This window comes from Motacilla alba, chromosome 7 (assembly GCF_015832195.1).
Source record: "Motacilla alba alba isolate MOTALB_02 chromosome 7, Motacilla_alba_V1.0_pri, whole genome shotgun sequence".
Classification (NCBI taxonomy): domain Eukaryota; kingdom Metazoa; phylum Chordata; class Aves; order Passeriformes; family Motacillidae; genus Motacilla; species Motacilla alba.
In genome coordinates, this window is record NC_052022.1 from 1,393,861 (window position 1) to 1,416,112 (window position 22,252).

Sequence of the window (22,252 nt, forward strand, 5' to 3'; positions counted from 1 at the left end):
TTTTTCCCTCTAGACAGAGCACATTCCCCCCTATGATGTGGTGCCATCAATGAGACCTGTGGTGTTGGTGGGCCCATCGCTCAAAGGCTATGAGGTATGAACTGAGGTGTTTGCAATTAATTCAACTTTCATTATCCCTGATAATCCTCAGTAGTTCTGTGCGTGGCTCAGTGCAACTGGTTTATGATAATTTCAAGTGATTTAGCCTAAATAATTACCAAAATGTTCTGCAAGAGCTGAGTTACCCCTGACTTGTACTGTTTCAGGCACAGTGCAAATCCATTCTCTTCAGTGCACCCATTCCTGATTAAATCAAGTAAAAAAGAGAATTTGTGTCTGCTGCAAGAAGTCAGATTAATGAGCTGGACTCTACACATGAAAAATGCTCATCAAACCAGCCCGTGCTTTGAACTTAATTAGCAAAACATTTGAAGGAGCTTCCTTGTTCTCCTGTTTTCACTTCATTAATAAATTCAAATATTTTGCAAAGAAACCTTTAACCCTCCTAAAAGATTGCCCAGGTGGGAGTGGGCAGGATAATGTGCCCAGATAACCAGGACAGCCTTTTTTAGGTTCAAGTGAGCATTTCCCACGTGCTGAAACGAGCAGAGACTTTTAGCAGGGCAATTCAGGGAGCTCAGCCCTCTGGGAAGTGCTGAACCAGGAACTAAATGAACATAAAATCAAAGATGTACTTCATTAAGCCTAATTAATGTTGTCGGTAATTTATAGGATATTATTAAACAAATTGGAATGGTTCTTTTAGGGAGGTGACAGCCCTGGCATAATGCAGTGTTCTGGCCTTGTTTTTATGTGAGAGTGGCTGAAGGTGCAGCTCAGCAGAGCAGATACTTCATGTTCTGCTCTCTGCCTTTTAATTTGATGGGGAAGTTTTTGACAGGAGTAAATTCCCTCTGTGCTGCACCACAGATCAATTCACCTCTCGAGTTTGGAGGGGAGAGAGGCTGCTTGTTCATAAAAACCTCTTCAAATCTGCCACCCTGTCTCTTTTTTTGACTCAAACAACACCAAACACAACACCTTGAACATACAAATGGTAACCCAGAATATTAATTTCAATAACAAAAATACTTGGATCTTCCTTGGGGGAATTTATTTTGACTGGTTTGTTTTTTTTCCTGGCTAAATGCTGAAGGAATCAGTTGGAAAGAGGGAAATAAACTGGCAGAGAGGCCTGGGGGCTTTGATGAAGCTGCTGCCTGGCCTGGCAGATAATAATTGCCAGCCTGAGCTGTCCTGCAGAGGACAAGGAGCTGCTCAATAAATCAGGTGGCAGGGATGGCAGCTCTTGGGGCTGGGCAGCTCCGCTGTGCTCCCAGCTCCAGCAGTGGGAACGTGCCATTTTTTTGCTGTCATCCCTCAGTGAGAGCGGTCCCCCAGCAGGACAGAGCTCATCCCTGCAGGCTGCAGCCCCCTGTGCCAGTGCTGTGCAGGAAAAGCCCAGGTGCTGTGCCCTGTGTGCAGCTTTGCCAGTGGCGCTGGGTGTGCAGGGGGTGAGGAGTGCCCAGGGCAGGAGCACACGCAGGGACAGCTCTGCTCCTGGGGCAGCGAGTCAGGAAACCTCAGGGATCTACTGCCGAGTGGCACTGGGATGGTTCTGCCCAGCAAGGGTGTGGATTGTTGGCTGTATCCCTGCCTTCTACTCACCTCTTTCCTTCCTTTTGGCTTCTCTCTCTCCCTGTCCATCCCCCTGCTCAATCTTCTCCCCTCTGCCAAGGTGACAGACATGATGCAGAAAGCTCTCTTTGACTTCCTGAAGCACAGGTTTGATGGGAGGTGAGAAACTCTGTCCTTCTCATGCTGCTTGGCCCATGTGTTACTAACATTTCAGTCAATTTTTTTTTTAATGCCAGAGGGTTTGCTGCATGATCAAAGCTGATTTTCTGGCTTTGTGTCACCACTGAAGAGTGGGACACAGCTCTTGTGTTACTAGGGGTGCACATGTCTGCATTTCTGCCATGGCTGGGCTAGGATTTCTTAGTTTAACACAAAAAATCTGTCTCAGTGTCTCCCCAACACTTCAGAAAAAAGCAGCTCTAAAATATTCCTTATTTGAGATTTTATTTTGTCTGCCTTAAGTAGGCAAAAATACTGGAAAGGGTGGTTGGAAGAAGGAAATGCTGAGAAATAAAGCACAGAAGAAGAATTGTAAGGAGGGTTCATCTTCAGCTGGAGCATTTCCTGGTGAGCTGTAGAGGATAATTTGGATTTCCTTGCTAGGAGCACTGGCTTGGTGTCACCTCAGTCCTTGCAGGTGTCTGCTGCATCTTTGGGATGTTCTGCCCTTCCCAGTTAGCTCGGGATATTCCAGCTGGGAAAAGAGGCTGGTAACACTTAACACTGAGTCAGGTTTGAAATACCCAAACCACCAGGGCAGGGAAAATGATGTTCTGTAGAAGAGCTGGAGCAGGATTTATGGATTTTAGGAGTGAGGAGGTGGCGGTGCTGAACTGATCCCTGAACAGCTCAGAGAGAACGTTTAATGATCAGCTTCTGTGCAGTCTCTCCTCTCCTGGCCTGTCCTGAGCTGCTCAGCTCAAGTGATTTTCTGGAAGTCCTAATTCCATCAGCAGTATTGGCAGCTGGATCAGGTGGGAGGATGACATTTCAGCAGAGCAGAGCTCAGTGCCACCAGCAGCCTGAGACCATTGATTTAGCTCTGAGGAACTCAGGAAAAAGCTGCTTCTTGGTCCTTCTGCCAACTTTTGTGGCTTTGTGGTCTTTCTCCTCCCTCCCTTTTCTTTTTTCTTTCTTTCTTTCCATCTCTTTGGCAGCTCTGGGAGAGGTCCACATTACCAAGGAAGGAGCTGAGTGTCCAAGGAAGAGCCTTTCCAGAGGCATCAAGAGACCTGACTCCTTCCCTGCCTCTGAATTGCCTTGGCCAGCTCCTTCCTTTGTAACTGCAACCTCCCCTGCTGGCCAGCGAGCCCAAGACCCACAGTCCATTCCTTTCTGTTTTCAACTCATTTTTACTTTTGGCCTCCACTGAATGCATTTATTTATGTATTACACAGAAAAATAACTGCACTTCTTTTTAGCCCTGCAGCCGAAAATTCCACTTAGAGCTGCATAAATGTCAGGTTCTGTGCAAAAGCTGCTGGTCGTTCCCAGCCTGCTTTCTTTCCATTTTTCCTGCCTCCTTGGCTCATCCCAGGCCTCCTAGTTGTATTGCACATGAAGGGGTTGCGTGGTCTTTGCTTTGTAACATTTTGTGTCTTTCTAACTCACTGACAGATGAAGTGAATAAATCACCTGCCTTAAGTTAAAGAGGTGCAGTGAAGTTAAAACTTGAGTTCAAGCAGCCCAGAGAGCTCCACCTCCTTTTCTCCTGCTCATGCCAGCCCCTGCACAGCTCCCTGTCCGCTGGGCTGGGTTTACTCCTGGTGTAACTCTGAGGGAAGAGGAACTGCTGCTCCATTGCAGCTCCCTTGCTCTGGGTGCCCCAAGCCTCACGTACTCCCAGCATTTATGGCACTGTGTAAATTCACGCAGGAGATGAGTGAGCTGGGAGGAGGAGAGGTAATTAATGCACTAAGGAGAAGAGCAGGAACTCCATCCCAGGGCTCAGGGAATAGGAAACACATCCCAGTCACCCAGCACCTCTGTTCATTTGTTCTTTCATGATGCCATAACTCGTCTGGAAACGTGCCTGAGCGTGTTTGGTTGTGTTTGCCCTTTGGGGTGGGCTGTGGCTGTGGAAAATGGGCTGTGGAAATCCCACTCCTGTGTTTGTGTGTGCTGTGCTCTCCTGCCAGGATATCCATAACCAGAGTGACAGCTGACATCTCGCTGGCCAAGAGGTCTGTGCTCAATAACCCCAGCAAGAGGGCCATCATTGAGCGCTCCAACACCAGGTCCAGCCTAGGTAAGGCCCTGGCACAGCTGCACTTAGCCTGTGCTTACACACAGGGGGCAGGACACGATTCCAGCTTCACTCTGAGCTGGAAGGGACCCTCAGCATCATGGATCCAGCTCCTGACCCTCACAGACACCCCAAAATCCCACCTGGGCATCTCTGGGAGTGCTGTCCAAACCCTGCTGGAGCTCTTGGGAATGTGCCCATTCCCTGGGGAGCCTGGGCAGTGCCAGCACCTTGCCCTAAATCCAACCTGACCCTCCCCTGGCTCAGCTCCAGCCATTCCCAAGATCCCAGCAGATTTAAATGCGTCTACAGCATTTTACTGCAGAATCCTGAGCTGGCCTCCCAGCTCCTCCTCCTTCCCAGCCCTGTGCTTTTAATTCCACATCACAAGGAGCCAAAGAGCTTCCACTTGTGCAGCCAAGGAAATGTCATTCCTGACCCTGGGACCAGTTTTGTGTTCAATTTTGAGCAGTTACAGCTGAAATTTGCTGTCTGGCCGTGAGACTTTGGGTCCTGCTCCTCTCCTCAGTGTCAGGACTGCTGGGCAGCAGTGGCCTGAGGAATTTTTATTTGGACTCCATGATCTTGGAGGTCTTTTCCAGCCTTGATGGTTCTGTGATTGTGTGATTCTTTCTTGCACAAGGGTGGAAATTTCTGTGCGTCACATGCATTCCAACATCCTGCTCTCTGGGCCACCTTCTCAGGATCTAAGAGGAGTTGGGTTTGGTAAAAAACAAACCCAAATTCCAAATCTCTGCCATCCTGAGTGAGTGCTTGCACTAGAGGTGCAGGTAACGGGTTACTTTATGGCAGTGCCCTCAGTTCCCATGTGGAATCTGTGACAGTGAGTGGGTGAGGGCACTTTGATCCCAGTGGTTTCACCTGCTTTGTTCTCCTTTGCAGCTGAAGTGCAGAGTGAGATTGAAAGAATCTTTGAGCTGGCCAGGTCCTTACAGCTGGTTGTCCTGGATGCAGACACTATAAACCACCCTGCACAGCTGATCAAGACATCTCTAGCACCAATTATTGTCCATGTGAAGGTGTCCTCTCCAAAGGTAATTCCTCACCTTAAGATCCAGGAGGGAGCTGGAGGGCAGGGTGGGAACGGGCAGTGTGGAATCTGCACCTGAGAAGGAGAAAAAGTGACATAATGCACTGCTGGTGTGCTGCAGTCCATCCAGCAATCCAGATAATTCTGTCTAAATATAATTTTCATGCTCCTCTATTGTCACAAATAACTTAGGACTTAAAGCAGGATGAAGCAGAAATGCATTTGAAATTTTTCAAGGGCTCAGACATGATCCAGAGGGAAATGTTGCCAGTTCTCAGAGGGGTTATCAGAAAGGTTTGGGATATTCAAGGGCTGTGTTTTATGGAGAGCTTCTGCCCTCGGTAATCCCTCAGGGGGATGTCAGGCTGAGCTTTAGGGAGATAAACGATCCTTAAACTCACCTTTTGCCCTTTCCTCCTGGCAGGTTCTGCAGCGACTGATCAAGTCCAGAGGGAAGTCACAAAGCAAACACTTGAACGTCCAGTTGGTGGCAGCTGATAAACTTGCACAATGCCCGCCAGTAAGTACAGAGCAGAGGCTGAAGAACTCCTGCTTTGTGGAATTCTGATGATTCCTGATGTGCTGATCCCTGTGCAGGGCTGGGTCCATCCATTATCACTCCCTGGTGCTGCTCACACGGCCCTGCACTCGTGAGACACAAAGTGCTGCAGACTTTCATCCTGGCAATCTCCTGCCCCGGGTTTGTTTTGGTCTTTGGCAGGGTGACAGGGCAGGAATGACGTGGAGGGGACAACAAATCTGTTCATTAGCAAATTACATCATCTGTGGAGCTGCAGCTCCCAGAGGGACAAAGTCTGCACAGGGAGTGTGTGGAGAGGGAGAGGGGAGTGTGCAGGCATGTGAGCCCTGCTCCTGATCCTGCAGGCCATCCCGAGCACAGCCACTGCTCTCCCAGCTCCTGATCAAAGATCCTGCTCCTCTCCTGGAGTCCTGAATTCCTGCTGATGGAGCAGAGGCCTGCAGGGCTCATGGGCAGGGCTGTGGGAGAGGCTCTGCAGGGGTTTGGGCAGCTCAACTTGCTTTTAGTTTTGAAAGCCACACCTGGTTTCTGGGACAGGCAGTGGAAATGCACTTGGATGTGGCTTTGAGTGGGATCTCTGTGGGATGTTGGGATGGGAGTGCAGAGGTACCAGGGCAGTGCCAGCTTCTCTGGGCAGCCTGTTCTTCTGCAGAGCTCAGCTGTGGTACCTTTCTCACATGGAAGTTTTTACTGAGATGTGATCTCTTCAAACGCTGCTGGGTTATTCCTGTCAGCCATCCAGGTCCCACTAACCCAACCAGAACTGGAACTGTCCTGGAGAACAAACTGATCCCTCTAAAGCACATCCCTTCCCAGCTCCTGATCCCTCTAAAACTCATCCCTTCCCAACTTCTAAAGCACATCCCTTCCCAACTGCTGATCCCTCTAAAACACATCCCTTCCCAACTTCTAAAGCACATCCCTTCCCAACTGCTGATCCCTCTAAAACACATCCCTTCCCAACTTCTAAAGCACATCCCTTCCCAGCTGCTGATCCCTCTAAAACACATCCCTTCCCAGCTGCTGATCCCTCTAAAACACATCCCTTCCCAGCTCCTGATCCCTCTAAAGCACATCCCTTCCCAGCTCCTGATCCCTCTAAAGCACATCCCTTCCCAGCTCCTGATCCCTCTAAAACACATCCCTTCCCAACTTCTAAAACACATCCCTTGCCAGCTCCTGATCCCTCTAAAACACATCCCTTCCCAGTTCCTGATCCCTCTAAAACACATCCCTTCCCAGCTCCTGATCCCTCTAAAGCACATCCCTTCCCAACTTCTAAAGCACATCCCTTCCCAACTGTTGATCCCTCTAAAGCACATCCCTTCCCAGCTGCTGATCCCTCTAAAGCACACCCCTTCCCAGCTCCTGATCCCTCTAAAGCACACCCCTTCCCAGCTCCTGATCCCTCTAAAGCACACCCCTTGCCAGCTGCTGATCCCTCTAAAGCACATCCCTTCCCAGCTCCTGATCCCTCTAAAGCACACCTGTTCCCAGCTCGTGGTGGGTGTGAGCTGAGGAGCTGGGGTGCAGCTGCCCCTGTTTGTGGTGTCTGCCCTGAGCTTTCACGCAGAGCAGCCCTCTGCACATTGTCCTGTGTGAAAGGTGTTTCCTCTGGCACCTGCACACAGAGCCCTGGGAGTTTCACAGCCTTGTTTTGCCCTTTCTACAGTGATTTCCTCTTACTCAGCTTCACTCCCATCAGCTGAAGTGAGAGAAGTCACCAGAGAAGCTGTGGCTGCCCTGGAAGTGTCCCAGGCCAGGCTGGACAGGGCTTGAAGCACCCTGGGATAGTGGAACGTGTCCCTGCCCATGGCAGGGGGTGGATGAGATGTTTTTCAGGTCCCTTCCAACCCGTGGGATTCCCAGATTCCATGGAGTGATCCATGTGGGATTGTCCATCCCCAGATCCACTGAACTCTGCCTCAACAGCAGTCCTGGAATTGCGTTCCAGTGCTGCAGGCAGCCAGGTGAGGCCTCCCCTGGATCAGAAAAGCCTCTCCAAATGTCAGAGCGCCAGGTTTGAGCCTTGACGCCAGCCCTGCTCCGAGGCTGCTTCCACCCTGCCCTGCCCAGGAGCTGCTCACAAACCAGCTCAGCACTTTGCCCTGGTGACGGGCAGGAAGGGAGTGCTGACTCTGAGCTCTCCCAGGGAGGTGACAGTCTGCCTTGGCTTGAAATTAACGTTGCCCCACGATTTAATTAAGCAAAAGTTCATTGCTGAGAGCAAAGGCACCGCTCCCTCTCTCCTGCTCATCCCTTTTGCAGCTCAGATTGCTGCAAGAGGAGAATTTGGAGAGTTGGTTTAAAGGGAAGGTCCTTGCACAGGAGGCAGCCCTCACTCTGCTCCTCTGCTGAGAGCCAGCCGTAAGGAATGAGCTGGTGCTGCATGTCTAGACATTGTAAAAATAGCTGGAAAAATAGCTGGGCACATTTGAGCTCAGGAACTGCTTCCATTATTAATTCCCTGCTAATCTGCCCCTGATGCTGCTCGAGCCAGCCTTGGGCACTGCAGGGCACAGGAATATTGCAGGGATCCAGGAACATTGCAGGGATCCAGGAACATTGCAGGGATCCAGGAATATTGCAGGGATCCAGGAACATTGCAGGACACAGGAATATTGCAGGGATCCAGGAATATTGCAGGGCACAGGAATAATGCAGGGATCCAAGAACATTGCAGGGCACAGGAACATTGCAGGACACAGGAACATTGCAGGGCACAGGAATATTGCAGGGCTCCAGGAATATTGCAGGGCTCCAGGAATATTGCAGTGTTTAATTTTGATCTTTTCCAAAGCAAACCACATATTTTAAATTTCCAATTTAACTGTGTTTTAATTGATAACTTCTTCCACAAGTGGTGATACACTGGAATGTGTGGTGCATCAGCATGTGGGTGAATAGCCAAAGAGTAAAAGCATAAATAGAGGAGCAAAAGAAGAGAATGAACACTGAACTGGACCAAGGGATGCAGTGTTAGGAATATTCTGATTAGAAGGAAACTCCTCCTTGCTGGCAGAGGAGGAAACTTCTCTCTGCCATGCTGGAAAGAGAGAATAAATGAAAAAAAAAAGAAGAAAAAAAACTGCTTTATCATTTTGAATCTTATTCTGTGAAATAAGAGCTGTAAAAACAGGTGGAAGAGAGCAGCCTGTGGTTGATGCTGGTTGCCCTTTCCACCCACAGCACCTGCAGTTATTTTCCGTTTCCTGTGCTGTTCTCGCAGTATTTTGCAAAGTTAAGATTAGAGATGAGATAGGAAGTTGAACTGCTGAAAATAGGGTTGTGTTTCTCTCGAGGGGCTCTGCTGGTTCTGGCAGGTTGGAGGACGGGCAGGGATGGAGGTGGTTCCAGCCAGCACATGGAGGAGGTGTCTGGAGAATTCCCTGAGGCAGGAATGCTGCTGCTGTCAGGAGTGCCTGCTGCCTTCACTGCTCTGGGAATGGTTTTAGGGGCATCAGCGGTGGAAATTAATAAATAAGTGTAAGATTTTGTGCCCAGGAGCAAAACAGGGCTCATGCAACACCCAGGGACAGCGTCCAGTGACTCCTGAGGGCTTTTGGCTCTTGGTCACCTTCTAAAGCCATTTGTACCATTTTCTGTTCTAGACACAGAATCATGGAATGGTTTGGGGTGGAAGGGACCTTAAACCTCATCCAGTGCCACCCCTGCCATGGCGGGGACACTTTCCGCTGTCCCAGGCTGCTCCAAGCCCTGTCCAGCCTGGCCTGGGACACTGCCAGGGATCCAGGGGCAGCCCCAGCTGCTCTGGGAATGCCATCCCAGGGGCTCACCTCCCTCCCAGCCAGGAATTCCTCCGCAGTGTCCCATCCCTCCCTGCTGCCTTCCAGCGTGCATCCATGCCCCCCGTCCCCCCCTGCTGTTACAGGAAGCCCCCTCCATGCCTCCAGCTCCCTCTGCCCTGCCCCGATTCCCCTTCACCGAACAGTTCCAAGGCTGGCTGTGACGGTGTGCCACCCCCGCGGTGCCCCCACGTCCCCGGCCGTGACTGCGCTGTGTCCCCGTGCCCAGGACATGTTCGACGTGATCCTGGACGAGAACCAGCTGGAGGATGCCTGCGAGCACCTGGCCGAGTACCTGGAGGCTTACTGGCGAGCCACGCACACGTCCAGCGCCACGCCCATGACCCCTCTGCTGGGCAGGAGCCTGGCACCCGCCGCCCTGTCCCCGTACCCCGCCGCCATCTCCGGCCTGCAGGTAGGAACGTGCCCCGGGGCCACCGGGGGCTCTGCTGGCACTGCCACCTGCTCCGCGGGCACTCGGCCGCTGCCGGCGCCAGCCCGGGGGTGCAGCCAGGGAGGAGGCAGCTCCTCAGCACTGGGAACGCTCTGCCTTTAGTGGGAAGTAAAATAATCATCCATTTCCTAGCCAGGAGGCAGCTCTGTTACGATCCCTTTTATTCTGCCCTCATAACTTCACCAAACGTTCGCTTATGGGTGGAAAAGTTTGTTCTTTGAGTGTGAATAAAAGACTTTTTTTTTTTTTTTTTTTTTTTTTTTTTTTTTTTTACCCATTGAAAAAAATTGTGACCCTTTTTTTCCACAGGGATAGCTCAGACTCGGCTGAACTTTGACACTTCAATCGTGGCATGTAAATAGTCCTTAATGAGAAGTACGTGCTTTATTCAGTTTGAAACCAGAAATGTTTGGGGCTAATAACTGGGAATGCTTGAGGGGCGCAGGATTGCAGGGAGCTTTAAACCCTGCAAGTTTCAGTGTGTGTGGGACTCCAGGAGTGTCACTTGCTAATGTACGTCAGAAATAGACCCGAACAAATGACATTTAATGAATAATTCACCTGACAAATGTAACAAATGTCTGCTCTGCTTGTGGAGTGTCTGGAAGCAGGTAACAGCTTTGGAGGAAATGACTGTTGTTTGGTGTTTTCAGTTAACATCCAGCTGCCTGTGCTGTGAGTGAGCTGCACTTCCCTGAAGGTGCTTAATTCCTGCACTCACCTTTCTAAAGCCCTGCTTGGTTTTACTGGGACCAGCAAGTCACTGTCTCCTGAGTGGCTGAATGCACAAGCACTGTTCTGTTACTAATAATAACGTGCACATGTAAACTGTTGTTTCCATTCTCCACTTGCCTTAAAATTTCAGTTTTCCATCCCTTCATGCCAATAAAATACCATCTGCAGAACTTTCACCTCTTCAGTTTCATTTTGAGAACCGGGTGTATCCACAGAATTTTTTTCAGGCATTTATTTCTCTCTGATCAATGGACACCAGCAATAACTGTGAAATGTTGCTCCATTTACTTAGGGAAAACTCACACTGAAGATGAAAATCACCCCTGTGCAGTGGGCTGGCTGAAGGTATGCATCACCTAATCCCCACTTCACCCGAATTCCAAAGGGTTTCGGTGGGATCAATGGTGCTGGTGCTCTGCAGAGGGGTAAATTTCTCCCTGAGTGATCCATGCCCAACCAGAGCTGCAGGTTTTCCGTGCCACCAGGGTTCATGCCCTGCTGTTTTCCAGGGGTATCTCACAGTAAGGACCTCCACCGTCCCTGCTGCCCACGGGGAGGTTTTATGCTCATTCAGACCTGTGAAGGATTTGCATCAGCTTTTGCTGTGATGATGTGTGTGGTAATTAAAAGGCACTCAGGCTAATTAAACTAGCAAAGGTGCTTGTGGTGCAGGAAGATTTGATATTCCTTCTGCCCTTGGTACCTCGGGCACGGAAAAACAAAAGCCCAAAGGGTGCATAGCGTGAGCCTGATAGAGCTGTGCTGGGACAGGCTGTCCCTGCTTCACCAAATGCACTTTTGGGAGACTCCCATTTCTACCTGGCTGTGGCCTGGACTGTGGCCTACTGAGAACTGAAAGTTCTGCCTGAACTCCTGACTCACGGAGGTCATGAGGGTCACATGCTGTGGCACAGATCCAGAGCAGTCAGGGCACAGCTGGCAGTGCTGGCTCTGCCACACCTGATCCTTGGGAATTGCCTTCCTTAAAGGAAGAGCTCGATGCTGAGCTGAGGGGGAAGAGTAAATTTGATCTTTGCCTAGGAAAACATTCATTGCTCTGAGAAGCTGTGGCTGCCCCTGGATCCCTGGAAGTGTCCCAGGCCAGGCTGGATGGGGCTTGGAGCAGCCTGGGACAGGGGAAGGTGTCCCTGCCCATGGCAGGGGAAGGAATTAGGTGATCCTCAATTTATTTCCCTTCCAACCCAAACCATCCTGGGGTTCTCTAACTCCTTGGCACCAGTCGTTTCCTTCTGACTGGTTAGCTCTAAACACGACTAGCCTCATTTCAGTGCATGGATTTAAATCCTGTCGCTCAGGTTTTGGGGAGATGAGTTCCTCAGGCTCCAGGGGATTGGGGTTTCAGGTCCATCCCTGCAGGCAGTCATCCCAGTCACACAGCAGGATCAAAAGTTACCTGGGCCATCAGACCCATGTGTAGCCAGCCCAGGCGTGTCCCAGCTGACACCCCGGGAGTGGGATGAGCAGCAGCCCTGGGATGAGCACACAGCCAGGGGAGCAGGAAGGTTCCTGCAGCCCCAGAGGGGAATTCCCGCAGGGGAGGCAGAGGGGTGAGCACAGAGTTAAAGCCACGATTGGTGAGGGGATTACATATCCAAACTGCATTTGTGTCAGATAAACACAAGGATAATTCAGCATGGAATCAGGAACCCCAGAATGGTTTGGGTTGGATGGGACCTTAAAGCCCATCCATGGGCAGGGACACCTCCCACTGCCCCAGGCTGCTCCAAGCCCCAGTGTCCAGCCTGGCCTTGGACACTTCAGGGCTCCAGGGGCAGCCCCAGCTGCTCTGGCAATTCCAGCCCAGCCAGGAATTCCCAGTTCCCAATCTCCCATCCATCCCTGCCCTCTGGCACTGGGAGCCATTCCCTGGCTCCTGTCCCTCCAGGCCTTGTCCCCAGTCCCTCTGCAGCTCTCCTGGAGCCCCTCCAGGCCCTGCCAGGGGCTCTGAGCTCTCTCTGGAGCCTTCCCTTCTCCAGGGGAACATTCCCAGCTCTCCCAGCCTGCCTTCAATTCCTGAAGCCCTTTGCCATAATCCCCACTAAAAGCTGGTGCTCAGAGGAGAATGGGGGTCCCCTGCAGGAGTCTCCCCAGTATCTGGGGCTGAGGTTGCAGAGGGGCTCCTCGTTCAGGGCCCCTCTCCAGGAGTCTCCCTGGCAGCACCAACCCCAGGCTGTAAGCACACACCCCCTGCTCCCTCCCTGCCCCGGCCGCAGCAGCCTTGGATATCAATTATTCAGGAAGCAGTCGCCAGGCAGAGGCTGTAGCAGCAGAGGGGAGGTTTTATATCCCAGAGAGCAGGGGCTGGAGTTTCAGCACCGAGTTTGTCCTGAGAGATGGGTGCTGATGCTGCTGAGAGGTTTAATGTATGGTGAAAGCAAACTAAACACTTGGTTTAGGCTATTTCTTCACTGTGCCATTAACTGGCAAAAAAATATGAACTGACTTTGTTCATGTGACAAATGATGGGCATTGTCATTATGGGAGCGTGAGGAGAGCAAAGGCTTCTAATTAATAAGTTATCTTAGGAAGGGATTTTCTGTCAACATATTTAAATTCTGTGCTTCAGTTGAAAGAATTTCTTATCCAATGATTTTAGCCTCCCCTTGGCTAACCATCATTGGTTTGGTCATAGGAAGGGTTTTAAATGAGGCCCAGAGCTGCACCTTTAAAAACAACCCAAACAAACATCTTCAGATGTTTTCCAGAACCACAGAAATGGACGCTTAGACATTCCCTAAGCAGAGTAGCAGCCTGAATGTTCTGTTCCTGATCAGAGAAAAGTGATAAATGCTGACTACATCAGCTCACTTTTCATGCTCGGTGTAATACTCAGCAGGGCGAGCTTCCCGCTCCAGGAACCAGAGCAGGCCCGCTCCCGGCCCTGCAGCAGCCAGGCTCTGCTGGAAAAGGAGAGCCAGGAGCTGCTGGAAGGGCTGGGCAGAGCTGAGCTGGGCCAGCCATGGCGTGGGCACTAACTGTGGCTTCTTTGGCCCCCGCAGAGCCAGCGCGGGAGGCACGGCGGCCACTCCGCGGAGAACTCTCCCCTCGAGCGCCGCAGCCTCATGACCTCCGAGGAGAACTACCACAACGAGAGGGCTCGCAAGAGCAGGAACCGCCTGTCTTCCAGTTCCCAGCACAGCCGAGAGCACTACCCCCTCGTGGAAGAGGAATTCCCTGACCCCTACCAGGACTCGTACAAGCCCCACCGCAACCGCGGCTCCCCCGGCGGCTACAGCCACGACTCACGGCACCGGCTCTGAGTCCCGGGGCTGGGCGGGAGCAGCATCCACCCGCCGGTACCTTGCCATAACGTAGCTAGGAATAACAGTTAGATCACGTTAATTTGGCGGGTGTGACGGCGACACCGCTGTTGCGCTCTGCTGTCGTTGGTGTTTAATTAGGGGGCAGCAAAACCCAGCCCGGCCCTTCCGTTTCTGCCCGATCATAGAGGTTGTTTTTGGGATTATTTTTGGGTTTAATACAGCGTTTGCATTTATAGCCATATTTTTTTCTTGTCCTTAGGTATTAGACGCATCCGTTTGTAATTTTGGGTACTTATCGAGGCACTTATAAAATAATTTCCTGTGCTGGAAATTCCAAATGACCAGTTCCAGTTGGAACCAATTTATAAACCAATTCCTGTTGGAATTTGGGTGAATTGACTGGAAAGTCGATGTGAGCATGTTGGGAAAAAAAAACAAACACGAAGAAAAATCTGAAAATTACAAACCACTGCAAGTCAGAGAGTCAGCTCCAGTATTTGTTTGCTGGGAGCTCAATTTCCATTTCAGGTTGGAGTAAAAGGATTTATTCTAACGATTTCTTTCCAGAATGGCTTTTTCAGACAAACCAAATGTAAACTCTCGAGAGTGCCAAATATCCCAAATTATTGCAGCAGTTACAAAACACTTTCCAGCTCCAAATTATTTTTAGACCTGGCATGAATGTTGCAGCCAAATGATTCTTGAGTTCAGCCAGTCCTGACAGTTTTGTTGGGACCAGCAGGGAGGAGCTGCGACAGGAGACGGGAAATAGGGACAGGAAGAGGAACAAACTCCATCGTTTGTGTGCTTGGGGGTTGGGAATAGCCTTTATTTTTTCCCACTCTTTTACCTGAATACAGCTACAAGTCCCAAAATGGAACAGGAGTATAGAGACATCAGATTTTTCTCCCATTTTTATCCCGCTTTTTAAATGGAAAACAATCCCCTCCTCTGACCCCCCCCGTGTGTAAAGTCCCTGCATTCCCGTACCCCGAGTAGCTGCCCACATGTTCCATCTTCCCAAGCCCACCTCTGAATGTCTGCCCATCCCAGCGGCGCACAAGAACTCTCCAGAAGATCCATTCCAGCCACCACATCCGAGGGGAGGGAGTGGGCTTAACCAGTCACCCGTGACAAACATTTCAAACAACATCTCAGTCAGAATTGCAATAAAAAGGGAACATCAGACAAAAAATCTGCTCCCAGGGAAGTCGTGGAGCTGATTCCAAGCTTTGGATTCCAAGAGCAATGATAAATCCTTGGAGATATTGCTGCCTTACTTCCTACCAATCATTTCTTTCACCTGCTGAGTCTTGAGTTCCTTCCAAGAGATGAATTTCTGTGGCTGGACCTTGTGTTTTACACCATCAGTGAAGCCTTAGATCCCGTGGGATTGAAAATTGACCCCCATTGCCCATTTTGTACAACCACTGACATCTTCCAGCAGAGCCTCCCGAAATTCCCTCCTCACACATTCCCTGGAATTCACACAGTTTTGCTGAGCGTGCATTTGTTTATGCAAGTTCATGTCACAACTGCACAACTGGGTTTTTTTTCTTCCCAAAATAAGGTTCATTAACTTTTTTTATTTGCTTGTTTTCCTCCCAAAGCCTGCTGAACCCGGGCTTTGAAGGCATGTAGCACTACAGGAATTTCTGGAATATTCTGGTTTCTTCTACGTCCTGGACCAGCTGGCAAAGACCACTGGTGTTTCCAGCATCCTGGAGTCTGATTATCCTCTTGAAGTTGCTGGGAAAAGCAATCCGTGTCCTTTGTGGGGCACACAAACCTAAACCATCCCCAGCAGCATTAAGAGGTGGCAGACTTCTGAGTAATTAATCATTTTAATGACCCCACGGCCTAACAGGCAGCTGCAGCACCACTGGGTGATCCCAGTGGAGCAGTTACCGAGGGAAATGTGGAAATCTGTGCATCCAGTGGAGTCCCAGAGCTCCAGATGGACCTGCCAGACCTGATCCTGCCCGGTTCCCTCTGGCTGCAGGTGCCAGGGGAGCTCTGGGGCTGGGGGAACGTGGCAGGACCTGGCACTGGCAGCTCCTGCAGGGTTCTGTGCTGCAGCACAATGGAACAGAGGGACTGAGGAAGTTCTCCAGCCCTTTTCACTTGTCCTTCATCCAGAAAGGATGAAGGAGGCCTTGGCAACTCCTCCTTCTCTGAGCTTTCCTTGTTGGTGCATTGAAGTCCTGACTGCAGGGGAGCTGTAGAACCCTGGGCAGCAGCTGCTTCTCTTTATTCTGCACTAGATCAGGGATCAGCTCGTTAACTGCTTGAGGAGATTTGCATGTTTGCAGTCAGAGATTTCCTAGAGCCTCTTGGAGCCTTGTTTTCAGTCTTCCTTGTCACCCCAGGCTAGGGAAGGATCCCCAGCCACCACACTCTGCACAATCCATCACCTGGACATCTCAAGTGCCAAAACGACTTGGGTTTGACAAAAACAAACTTGTGAGGGAAGCAGGGATGGGCCTGAGGTCCTTTATTCCCTGGGGTTCAGCTGCCTTGACTCCTGGCTGTCCCGAGTTCCTCCCAGAGCCCATCCCATTGTCATCAAAGGAACGGGGGCCCTGCAGGTCTCCCTCCTTGCTGGGGTGTTGAATTCTGTGAAAAGAGATATTCTTGAAGCACCAGCCAGGCTGGCAGACTGTTCATTTATTGCAGATCCTACGGGCAGTGTTCGTTTGAAGAAGGGATTTCTGTTCAGGACACAGTAAGGACTGAAAGCTGTGCTGGGGATCAGGATTGGTAACTCCTGCTGGGATTCCAGCAATGCTGAGCAGCTCTCTTGTGGTTTGAGGAGTTCATGCGTTCCTGACTGAAGCAATCCAGCCTCATTCTCCAGTCCTCACATCATTTCTTGTTGTTAAAATAATACTAAAGGCCAGGGCTCTGAGCTCTGGCAGGGACAGAGGGTTGAGAAATGTTTATAAAACAGGGAGGTTTTTTAAGTTTTGTTGTTATCTGAGTTTCTCATTCAGACACCTTGGGATTAACAGGGATTTAACCAACCAAGGTGATAACAACAATCTCTAAAGAGAAAATTCAGCACGTTCTTATGTTTGGGAATCAATTATTCTAATTGTTAACCTTCAAATACTTTCTCCCTGGAGTTGTATTTAACATGTACAGATTCTTTTCCTGATGCCAAACATTTCTCCCATGGGATGTGCAACTCACAGCTGCTGGTATTTGTAACTTCATTTTGATGCCAAATCTTCTGAATTCAGTTTGGTCTCAACACCACAGAATTCCCTGGAGCATCCAGACTCTCCTGTCTTTACTGACTTCACCATTCTAAAACAATGTTGTTATTCCTGTTGTTCACAGCACACTGATTTGGGTAAGTCAGGGGTTCTGACACTCCTTTTTTCTTTAATAATCATTAAATGTGTCCTCTGCTGTATTTTCTTTCACAGGTTCAGTACTTCTGAAACTTGTCCTTGATCCCACATTCCTGATTTTTTTTTTTAAGGCAAAATAATTGGAGACTACACAGGACAAAATCAGATGCATATTTTATAAAATGCCATTTATACGAACCTGGGTTTGCTCCTAAAAATGTGCATTTTAACATCAGGTTCTGTTACCCTAAAAATATGCATTTTAACATCAGGTTCTGTTACCCTAAAAATGTGCATTTTGACATCAGGTTCTGTTACCCCTGTTGGTGCCAGTCCAGGTTTGGATCCATGGGATTCTGCTGCCATGTATTTTGTTGGAGTTGCCTCTCATTCCCTCCAACATCAGCTCTGCAAAGGCTGCAGGATCCTGTAATGCAGCCAAGCTTAACTCTGGGGAAATGGAGTTTAAATGATCCTAAAAGAGAGTGTGGTGTCATTTTAACAGGCATTTGAATAACCTTGCTGAGGTTGTTACCAAGCCCAGTTTATTTTATATAGAAAAATAAAGGTGTATCTTTAAAAAAAGGGAAATTTTAATAAAGTTGTAAAATATATACAAGGAATTAACTCAGAGAAAGAGGTGAAAATGCTACGTAGGAGTGAAAGTTCAGATTCCTTTCAGTGTGTGTGGAATCCACTCAAGAAGTCAGGAGAAATATTGTGATTAGATCCATCCAGAGAATTCGGGGAGGAGGTGGAATCATTCCAGATGTCACCAGTGTCACTCCTTTATTCCTTTGGAAGGAGCAGCCTTGGCTTGGTCTCAGGAGGGTTTATGGACCTGCCTCGGGAATCTGGGAAACCAAATTCCTTGGCAGTGACAGCAGCTCCTGTCTGCTCCAAGAGCAGGGTCTGCCCAGCCATGGCACCCCCTGATCGTCCCCTGCCTTACCAACACTGCCTGAAAACCCAGCTGTAATTCACTGGGACGTGCCCGTGTAGAGTCTGCTCTGCAGCAGAGAATCCACAGAGCTCAGAGTTCTGTCCTCTGCCAGCGCTGTGAAAACAGAGCAAGGGAAAAGAAGCACATTTGTAATAGCACAAATTTACAATAATTCCACTCCTGCATCTGGCATCGTGGTTTTGGAAGCAAGGGGGAGATTTCTGGTCCAGCATCAGTGGATTTATTGCATTTTTGATCTGTTTACTCGCTGCCTGATACTTCAGCAGTTGATTTTGGCATTTTGCACATGGGATTGATTTTTCACTAACTTGTATCCCTTCCGTATGAATTAATTAATGACAACAAAAAGAACCTTTTCAAATCGCAAAGCCCACTGCATTCATTTCCGCTGATTTCCTCCCGGAAGCTGAAATCACATGAATAACTTTAATTTTGGCCAATGTATAGATCTGGGATGTGACTGTGAACCCAGCAGCAGCCCAAGGTCGGGAATGAAAGGCTCCCAGGAAATGTTTGTGGGGATACGAAGCTTGGAGTGGGGGAGGGAAGAGTCCGGCACCCCAAATTCCCAAGAATTCCCTGCAGACCTGAAGGGAGGTGAGGTTAAGGAACTGTGTGTGGGCCCAGGCGTGTTTGGGATTGGGACACCCCTGACTGCTTCCCTCCTGGGGCAGACAGGGAGAGCCAGGCCAGCGAAATGCGGGTTGTGTGCAAGCAGAGCGGGGAGAGCCTCGGGATCTGCCATTCCAGCTGCACTCCAGACCTTGGGCTTCTCAGATCCTGGCACATCTCTGTTTCTCAGCCAGACTGGCTCCCAGCGAGGGCCTGGCAGCGCTGCCTCGCTGGGAGCCAGTTCAGAGCCACACTGGTGAAGACATTACTGCCTTTACTGGGACAGAGCCACCCCAGATTTGTGTTTTCTGCTGATTTTCCCTTTGTTTTGCCCTCTAGACCCCGTGTGTGTAGCACCTGACCAGGCATGTGGGTACCATATACTATGCAATGTGTACAGTGGTGCATGCTCTGCTCTCCCTCTGCTTTTAGTGGCTTTCAAAGAAAACTACAAAAATTGGAAAAAAAGAAAAAAAAAAGTAAAAAAAAAAAAGAAGTGGTGTTATTTTTGTGACCAGGATCATGCAGACTGCATGCCCATAGTATCCTCATTTCTATGGATTCGTTTTCTGGAATTTAGATGTACAAAGATGAACTGCATTACAATAACTTTTCTACAATAAATGAACAAAACTACCAAGCGTTTAAAAGTCTGTCCAGTCTCTTTGTGTGCTGCACTAAGATTGGGAAGAAGCTGAGGAGAAGCCCAGAGTCCTGTGGCATTTCTGTTGTTTGCCAATAGTTTTTGGCAGCAGCCTCACGTGTTGCGTTTTTAGGAAAATTTAATGAGGTTCTGAAGAAGGAGATGCATCTGCTCTGCGAAATAAATGATGTTTATTTCTGTAACGAGCTTAAATAGCTGTGACCCAGAAGTACAAAAATACAGATAGTTCCCGCTGATCCAGCAGGGAATGAGGCACTGGCAGCCAACTGCTCCTTTGAAGGATTCTGGGAATGTTCAGGGGTTTGGAGCTGGTCTGTGGTGGGATCTCCTAGATTGGTTCCTAGGCAGGAACCAGGGGCAGAATGATGGGAGGGATTAAGGATTGGATAATTAAAAGGCAATTAGTAGTGTATGACCGAATGGTGATGGTTGGAAAAGACCTCCAAGGCCGTTGAGTCCAACTGTGACTGATCCCCACCTGAGTGCCACCTCCAGCCATTTATGGGATCTTGGAAAACTGAAAGCATTGGAAGCTGCTGCCTCTGGCAGAGAGTTCCAGCCTCCTCTTCCCAAAAAGGAGAAACAGGAACCAGCAACCTCCTGGAGATGCTGTGAGCACCCAAACCTTGCTTGGAGGGACAGGAGCACCTTGGCCAGGTGAGCTGCACCATGCATTTGCACCCCTCAGGCAGATCTGAAGCTCTTAGAAGTTTGTTTAATAGGATTTTCTTGGCTGTGGGTTCAAAATCAGATCTTAACGCACGAGTTTCCATCTAAGCTGTTGATGAAAAGCAGGAGGGTTTTCAAATAAATATAAATGAGAAAAAAAGAAGGCCTTTTGTGTGTTTTCGTATGATCCTAGGGGTTCAAATTTCTTAAGCTGCTTAAGTTGCCTGCATCCTGAGGAAGGGGCTGGAGCCCCACGAGCAGCTCAGGGAGCTGGGAAACTCCTGAGGGAGCTGGGAAGGGGCTGGGGAATCCCTGAGGGAGCTGGGAAGGGGCTGCAGAATCCCTGAGGGAGCTGGGAAGGGGCTGGGGAATCCCTGAGGGAGCTGGGAAGGGGCTGCGGAATCCCTGAGGGAGCTGGGAAGGGGCTGGGGAATCCCTGAGGGAGCTGGGAAGGGGCTCAGCCTGGAGCAAAGGAGGATCCCCAGGGATCTTTTCCCTCTCTGGAATTCCCTGCCAGGAGGGCACAGCCGGGGGGGTCGGGCTCTGCTCCCAGGGAACAGGGACAGGAGCAGAGGGAACGGCCTCAGGCTGGCCCGGGGCAGCTCAGGGGGGATTTTGGGGCAATTCCTTCAGGAAAAGGTGCTCAGGTGGAGTCCCCATCCCCGCAGGGATTTCAAAGTGGCGCTTGGGAACATGGGGCAGTGCTGGGAATGGTTGAACTCAAATGTCTTGGAGGCCTTTTCCAACCTCAGCCATCCCAAATTCCCTCCGTTTGGGTTTTTTCCTACACAGAAGCATTTCCATGGTGAAATCCTTCTGTCGGCATTCGAAGCACTTCCCCAGCCCAGACTCCCTGACCCTGTCTGTGCTACAGCTGGAACAAAACGTACACGACCCAAAAAAGCCCTCCCAGACTTCCAGGAGGGAATCGCGAGGCTGTACCAGCCCTGCCCACTGGAATGCTTTCCTAGAAAGCTTCCAGCAGCACTGGGAAGCTCAGCTCAGCCCATAAAAACCAGCAGTACTATCCAGGTTCAACCAGGCTGCCCTAGGAAAAAACCCAAACAAATGACACGGGGGAGAATCCTCAGAGTTTTTTATTTAAATAAGCAGAATAAAGGGTTTAATTGAATTTTGGTAGCTCTCCCACAGCTGTGCAGCCTGCCCCGAGCCCTGGAGAGCTGAGACCAGAGAAGAAAAGAACCCCCGAGTGCTTCTGAAATTCCAAGCTGAGGACCGGCAGAAGGGGATAATTGCCAGCTAATGAATAATTAATGCCATTGCAGGCTGGATGCTGAACGTGTGGAATGTTTTACACCGGAGGAGCTGCTTCTTTACCCGCGGGTCACCCAGAGCTGTGGCACCGGGATGGACTGGCACAGTGGGCTATCAGGGTATTTCTCTTCTTCAACTCTTCAGGGCCATGAATTCCCCTCCAGAGCAACAGGAAACACACCGGTCTCTGGACACGGAAAATCGGAGATTACTCTGGCCTCGCTGCTTTGGTTCCGGACCAGCAGGGAAAATTAAACACGAGAAGCTGCTGTGGGAATAAAAGCTGCTCGGAGGAAAGTTGAAAAATCTCTGGAATAAGAAAGGAGATTTCATGTCCAAGCCAGGCTGGACACTGGAGCTTGGAGCAGCCTGGGACAGTGGAAGGTGTCCCTGCCCATGGCAGAAGGAATTTGGTGTCAGGGCCAGGACAAGTGAGAGGGCAAATACCCCAAGTCTGATCTCAGGCAGCAACACAGCTGTGCACAACCTAACTATTATTGCCTGGGATTTCCAAATCCATGAGGACTTGAACTCAGTGGAGGGTTTAGACAGGGAAATTTATCTCAGGAATTTATCTCAGAAATTATCTCAGGGAAAAGAAGGCTCTGGGCAGATCTTAGAGGCCACTCCAGTGCCAAAGTGCCCTTGTGCAAACTCACCCCCAGCTACTGGGGAGCAGCTTCCCCCACGTTATTCCCGAGTTTTCCTCAGAGCACCAAGTTTTAGTAGGGCAAAGTGAACCAAGTGAAGAGTGGTTTCTTCATAACCTGCAGCCCGGCTGGAGAAGGGAAGGCTCCAGGGAGCGCTCAGAGCCCCTTGCAGGACTCCAAGGGGCTCTGAAGGCGCTCCAGGAGAGCTGCAGAGGGACTGGCGACAAGGCCTGGAGGGACAGGAGAGGAGGAACGGTTTAAACCTGACGGGAGGGGTGATTTCGATGCGCTACCGGGGAGAAACCCCT

At 50.0% G+C, this 22,252-nt stretch overlaps 1 protein-coding gene and 1 long non-coding RNA gene across 7 annotated transcripts in view; one reads left to right on the forward strand and one right to left on the reverse strand.

The window, feature by feature from the left end:
- The window catches only part of CACNB4 (calcium voltage-gated channel auxiliary subunit beta 4), an 82,426-nt gene extending 63,090 nt beyond the window's left edge, over positions 1-19,336 (forward strand). For 2 of the 6 annotated variants that reach the window (XR_005257564.1, XR_005257565.1), the window contains 8 exons: positions 14-94; positions 1,739-1,797; positions 3,777-3,886; positions 4,787-4,938; positions 5,359-5,454; positions 9,511-9,696; positions 13,491-17,346; positions 17,383-19,336. Coding sequence is in view for 3 of the 6 variants with exons in the window: in XM_038142572.1 (XP_037998500.1) it covers positions 14-94; positions 1,739-1,797; positions 3,777-3,886; positions 4,787-4,938; positions 5,359-5,454; positions 9,511-9,696; positions 13,491-13,751 (945 nt within the window). In the remaining 3 variants the exon portion in view is untranslated. The other 4 variants (XR_005257566.1, XM_038142573.1, XM_038142572.1 and 1 more) reach the window with 4 other exon arrangements.
- On the reverse strand, positions 1,857-5,474 carry LOC119703169. Its single transcript, XR_005257567.1, has 3 exons — positions 5,336-5,474; positions 4,951-5,009; positions 1,857-2,345 (listed from the first exon to the last, which is right to left on the reverse strand). It is a non-coding gene; the product is annotated as an uncharacterized LOC119703169 (long non-coding RNA).
- Positions 19,337-22,252: the final 2,916 nt, after the last annotated feature.